Source organism: Scatophagus argus, chromosome 10, assembly GCF_020382885.2.
Source record: "Scatophagus argus isolate fScaArg1 chromosome 10, fScaArg1.pri, whole genome shotgun sequence".
NCBI classification, from domain to species: Eukaryota; Metazoa; Chordata; class Actinopteri; family Scatophagidae; genus Scatophagus; species Scatophagus argus.
The window spans coordinates 22,311,827-22,317,826 of record NC_058502.1 but is presented as its reverse complement, the minus strand read 5'-3'; the positions used below and the strand labels follow the sequence as shown (position 1 = coordinate 22,317,826).

The 6,000-nt window shown below is 38.8% G+C and overlaps 1 protein-coding gene across 1 annotated transcript in view; it reads left to right on the top strand.

The window, feature by feature from the left end:
- Positions 1-1,142: 1,142 nt before the first annotated feature.
- Positions 1,143-6,000, top strand: part of fbxw4 (F-box and WD repeat domain containing 4) — a 44,473-nt gene continuing 39,615 nt past the window's right edge. Inside the window, exons 1-5 of the mRNA XM_046401851.1 lie at positions 1,143-1,500; positions 2,334-2,429; positions 2,815-3,000; positions 4,180-4,312; positions 4,597-4,682. Of these exons, the coding sequence (XP_046257807.1) occupies positions 1,316-1,500; positions 2,334-2,429; positions 2,815-3,000; positions 4,180-4,312; positions 4,597-4,682 (686 nt within the window). The 5' untranslated portion in view covers positions 1,143-1,315. The remainder of the gene's footprint in view (positions 1,501-2,333; positions 2,430-2,814; positions 3,001-4,179; positions 4,313-4,596; positions 4,683-6,000) is intronic.

Genomic DNA, 6,000 nt, shown 5'->3' with positions numbered 1-6,000 from the left:
CTAGGGAAGATGATAATCTTGACCTAAAGATCATGGCACATCTGGTTTTCATAGTCACCATACAATGGTTTATTTTCATTATGTGCTAATTATTTTCACCAATAATTAGTTATTCTATGAAATATCAAAAATTGTTAAAAATTCTCATCACAGTTGCTCAGAGCCAACAATAATGTCTTCAAATTTCTTCTTTTGTTCAACCAACAGCCCAAAACCCTGGATGCAATCATTTAAAATGGAACCAACAAAAATAACTGAAATGCTGGTTAATAAATTACCAAAACAGTGGACAACAAATTTTCTGTCAGTCAACAAATCAATTAATCAGATGAAGCTCAGGTTGGAACAGTAATTTATGTTCACAGGACATCTTTTCTTTCAGCAGTCAGTGCATGACAGAGTTTTAACTGGTCTGGTGGAACATAACTTAAAGTAGTGTTTTGGGGTACTTGTGCTTTACTTAAGTGTTTCTGCTATAATTATTATCATTATAATTATTATTATTAGACCCACCACATTTCAGAGGCAAATGTTGCTTTTTACTTTATTAGAATTATTGGACAACTTTAGTTACTACTGACTTAGCAGATTTGGTTTAATAATATGAAATATAATCCACAAATAAATTATGATGTAATGCTGTAGATACAGATAAAACTGTATCTATCAGACAAACTATATAAAGTAGATAAACCACCTTTACCAGCTTCAACATTAAAGTATATGTTAATGCCTGAATAATTATAACCAATAATAGTATAACTACTTTCAAGTACAAATCTAATTACTTCATCTATTTAAATCAGATAGTTTAAATTAAATCAAATTGCTATGCAAGGTAAGTAATAATAACACAATATAAATTAAATCGTAAATAATTTAATTTATTTCAAGTCATAAACACATGAATTCAAAGAATACGACAAAGTAGGTGCAGAACTGCTCAGGGTCATTTGGACAATAATAATCATTTGACACGTTCACTGTCCTTTTTGTACCAGATATTTTAATTGCAATTTGTTTTAACTTAACACTCAGAGGGCGCTAAAATGAAAAGATGAAAGAAAATTAACGAACATATTATTTTATGAGCGAAACCCAACAGCATACGTCACCACGTCCATGTACGTAACGTCGTCGTCATCCGCCGTCTGTGCTTTCCTGCTTCCTGTTTCCTGTATGCTGCGCCTTTCTAAAAAATGGAATATTGTTTACTTTTTTTAACGCCCGTCTTTACAAACTGTCACCGTTTACGGGGAAATACACAGACCAGAGTGTATCAGGAGGGAACAGTAGTGCTGTCAGAGCGCCCACCATGTTGTTATCTCAGCTGCCAGAGGATGTTCTCTATCATATCTTATCTTATTTGGACTACAGATCTCTCAGTCGCCTGTGTCAAGTTTGTAAAACTATTTACCACTTTGTAAACCGGGATGCTGTGTGGAGGAATATTGCAAAAGAGTTTTTAAACACTGGAATTACCCGGACTGGGACGGACATGTAAGATAATATTCGCACACTGTTAAAACTTTAGCGTTAGCCTAAACGGTGTTGTTGTGCAGGGACAGTCTTTATAGGGAATGTTTGGTCACACGTGTGGGGACCATTACCGACGAGTCGGTTCACATTTCTGTGGACACTACAGCTATACGGGGAGTTAGAGGAGACGTGCCCACTGTAGAACTGGTAGTACCTGTGGTTTGGCCTAATGACCTCCCTGAATGTTGGCTTCAGGCAGTCTGAATCTATTGTGGATTTGCAGGCCCTACAAGTTCTGATGCATTTGCTAAAGGAAAACTCCAGTTTATTGTAACTTGGATTTAATATTGATAAATCTGTCAATCATATCAATAAGGTATGATACTGAAAAGTCAGCTTAGGATCAGTAGCACAAGAAGCAGTCACACAGGTTGTAATCAAACCTTCATGTTTGTCTAACTTTGGAAGAATAAAGGAGAAATTAAAGGAGATTATTAAAATTTGTGACAAAAGTGACTGCATAAATACTCAACCCCTTCAAGTCAGTATTTAGTAGATGCACCTTTGACCACAATCACAGCTCTGAGTCTGTGTGGATAGGTCTCAGTCAGGCTGGCACATCTGGGGACTGCAGTTTTACTCCACTGTTCTTTGCAAAACTGTTGAAGCTCTATCAGGTTGCATGTGGATTGGCCCTGAACAGCCCTTTTCAAGTCCAGCCACATATTCTTTATTGGACTGAGGTCTGGGCTTTGACTCGGGCACTCCAGAACATTCATCTTGTTGTCTTTAAACCACTTATGTGTAGCTTTTGCTGTATGCTACAAGTCATTGTCAATTTTTCTACATTCCAGATATTGTCACATCCCATTGAAAGAGAGAGTGAAAATAGCTCAAAACTGGCGTGATGGCGCCTGCAAAAGGGCTGTTCCTCTTAAATGGAAAACAAAGTAAGCTATTTCTATGTACACTTTTCAAAGGCTGAAACATATTTTGTTCTGTATCACAGAGACAATACGTAGTGTAACACGAGTTGTGACATGTAGGAAATGAGAATTTATGAGAGTTTATTTAGTGTACATGATGTGCTTTATACGACTATTCCCCCCTGCTTCTAGTCTTTATGGAAAGACACTAGTCTTTAAGCTAAAGCTAAGAGATGTGAGAGATGTGTCTATCTGTCTCTAGGAGAGGAAGCAAATAAGTGTATTGCCCAAATGTTTAGCTGTTTCTTTGATAAACATAATGTATTAGGCATCCCGGTGGCTTTTCATTCATGTCAACTTTACCCTCATATTTAAATCACATTTCTTGTAATTCACGTCTTGTCTTTAGACTGTTGCCATGGCTGCAGCTGGATGGAGATGTCCTGCTTTTGTCTCAGGCTGCTGATATTGGAGCGTACCATCTGCAGCAAAAATCTGGGAGGCTCCAGCGAAACCCATTTAAAATCTACTCTGGCCAAAAGGGTGATGTCTGTCGCTTTGTTCTGACGGACTCTCACCTGATCAGTGGTGGAAGGTATCTCATGCCCTATTTGGTGTTGACAGCATACATATTGAACTTCGCTCAACATTTATAACAATACAATCCAGTGCTTCCGATAACACACTGAAGAAATTCTGATGTTTACCTTAATGAATAGGCTAGTCAGTGGACCTTGATTTAAGACTATTTTGTCAAGTTTTGAGTGTAATGCTCTACAACGACTCAATTCAAATTCAAAAACATGCAAAAATCTCAAAAGTCAGGGTTGCTTCCTTGGTAGGATGGGTCTTTCCAAGTCAGGTGAAATAGAGGCTGGCCAAAACTCAGCTTCTCTCAAGCATGCAGAGAACACATGCTTTCAAACAGGCTAGCGAGTCTGCATCTTTGCATCATTGAAAAGGTCCTGCTTTTAATGAATATTGAGACATCTGCAGTGTCCCTTTGCTTTCACTTGTCATTTTTGAAAAGACTGATGAAGCATTTGAGCATTTTGCTCCAGTTTTTGGCTCCACTGGTTGCAATTCAATAATATTAAAAGAAGGAGAGGGAGAAGAAGGAATGTGCACGTTAGGATTGTGGTACTGTCGGCTTGCTGAAGATACACTCATGCATCCTTAAAAAGGGACTCGATCCTTTGTAGAGTGTGATGGATCCTGGACATGGAAACAGTCCTTGGGCAGCATTCAGTGATTCTTGAAATTCATTCTTGAAATTCAGCCGTTTAAAGATCCTTCCTCCACTTCAAGACACACCCACTCTCTCATCTGGCCTGTCGCTTTGGTCACTTAGCACTGCCCCTAGAGAGTTGCATTTGTTTTCAGGGTCTGTTGTTATTGACTTTGCATCTTTCTTGTATTTGTAGAGTCTTTGCTGTTAACATATTCAACTTGTTTTTCATTTGCCGCTTGTTTTTGGGCTGTTGTAAGGACTGTCTGCCCTTGTTGGCTGTAACTTATTTTATTCGTCCTGACCTACCTGACAGGGGATGCTAACAAATGGGAAAGCATTCATATGAGATGACCACACACTGAATCTCCTATTTCATAACAAGTGTTTGTTAATGGCTGCATGTGAAATTGTATTGTATAAGTAGGACTAGCTTTGGTCAAGGAAGAAGTACAATGACCAAAGAGGAATGCTTGGAGGATGATATGCAACTTTTTCTTTTGTAAATTCTAATTAAATATAACTCCCCTTTGTCCCATGTGTCAGTGATGGCAAGATCCTGGTCCACAGCAGGAGGAGAGACATTTCAGTGGAGTTATCAGGTCATAACCAAGAAGTGAACTGCCTGGACTCTAAAGATGGACTCATCATCAGTGGATCCAGAGATCGAACAACACGGGTCAGAACACCTGTACAATTCTGATTTATTAATGTGATTCACCATGCTGCGATGTTTACATTCTGTTTGTTTCCAAATGAATAAGACCGAAGCACATATACATCGACACCTTTAAACATTTACAGTTCTTCAGAAAAAGAAAATGTTATATTTGATTTCTCATCCAGTCCATCACAAACATCACTGACCTTTCAGCAGTATGTCAAATGTCATGTCCATATAATAGTTTTTCTGTTTATGATTATATTGTAAAACATGCTTAGTGGTGACTTTTGTTTCTCTAGATTTGGACTTTGACTTCAAACTGCCCCAGGGACATAATTCCCATGTATGACAGAGTGTGGTCTGTTGCTATTAGTCCTGCACTGAGGTAAGGATTTGCTCAGAGTCAATTACAAGAGTTTAGTTAACAGGAGCCAAAGAGGTTGACTGTGATTAGTCAGTATGGTCAGCTAGGGTTCCCCTTAGGAAAAACCTTTTGGGTTAAAGATGAAATTTGTAAGATGTGGCCGGAAATTTAGTTTAAAACATTCCAAAATGAACTAAGATTATCAACAGAATGTGAAGAAACAACAGTGTTGACATTATGTTAAAGACATCTATATATTTTGTCATAGATATGCTTACCTTATCATGCTAAGTTAACATAAGATAAGAGAGGCCTTTATTAGTCCTGCAGTTTGGTTATTCGCATTGTCAGAGCAGCACAAGGATAGCAAAATAAAGTTGGAGGCAGGTCAAGTAAAAAATATACAAAGTAAAAAATTCAGGGATATTTACACTTTTTTAAGAAACTGTACAAAAACACAATACACACACACAATGTTTACAATATTTCACAATTTTTAAATTAGCAGTAAAGATGTTACCTTTTTGCACTAGGAGATGAGATAATTGCACAATGATTTATTGAACCTCTGTTTGTGGTGGTGTGCATGTAGTCTGCTGAGACCAGTGCTGGCTGTACAGTCTCACAGCAGCAAGAAGGAAGGACACTCTTTCACACACTGAAGGAGCTGCCCAGTGCTGTCAGAGTCCCATGCAGGGGGTGGGAGTCATTCTCTAGCAAAGATGATAGCTCGTAATCTGCACAGGGTCGAGGGGGCTCTATAGATGCTGTGTCCCAGCAGACCACCCCAAAGAATGTGGCTGATGCCACCATAAAGTTGAAAAAGGTGCTGAGGGGTGCCCCCTTGCACTCCAAAGGAACACTCAGGTACACTCTGCTCTGGCCCTTTCTATATAGTGCAGTAGAGCTGTCTGTCCACTCTAACCAGCTAGCCTTGGCCCGTCCTGTCTGGTAGTACCACTGTGTACATCTAGAGGTGACAGTTTGATAGTTTCAGATGGGTGATTGATACAAGTGGTGAGTTTCACCAGCTCTCTTAGTATTTAGTCTAATAAGTAAAAAAATGAAACTCGTAAAATCTTAAGACAGTAAATATTCTTGCACCACTTTATTCAAACTAGACATTAACAAAATTTAATTCAATTCACTAAGTAGGCTGTGAAAATACTCTAGTTTTACACCTGACTGTCTCACTTCTCTGCCATTTCACGTTTCCTGTCCCCGTCTGACTTCTTTTCGTCCCTGGAGACATAGTCCAGGAGCCACCCTAAATCACCTCTGTGGCGTATCCCGCCGTCAAACTGGAAACACATGAAAACACAATTCTGAACAACACCTG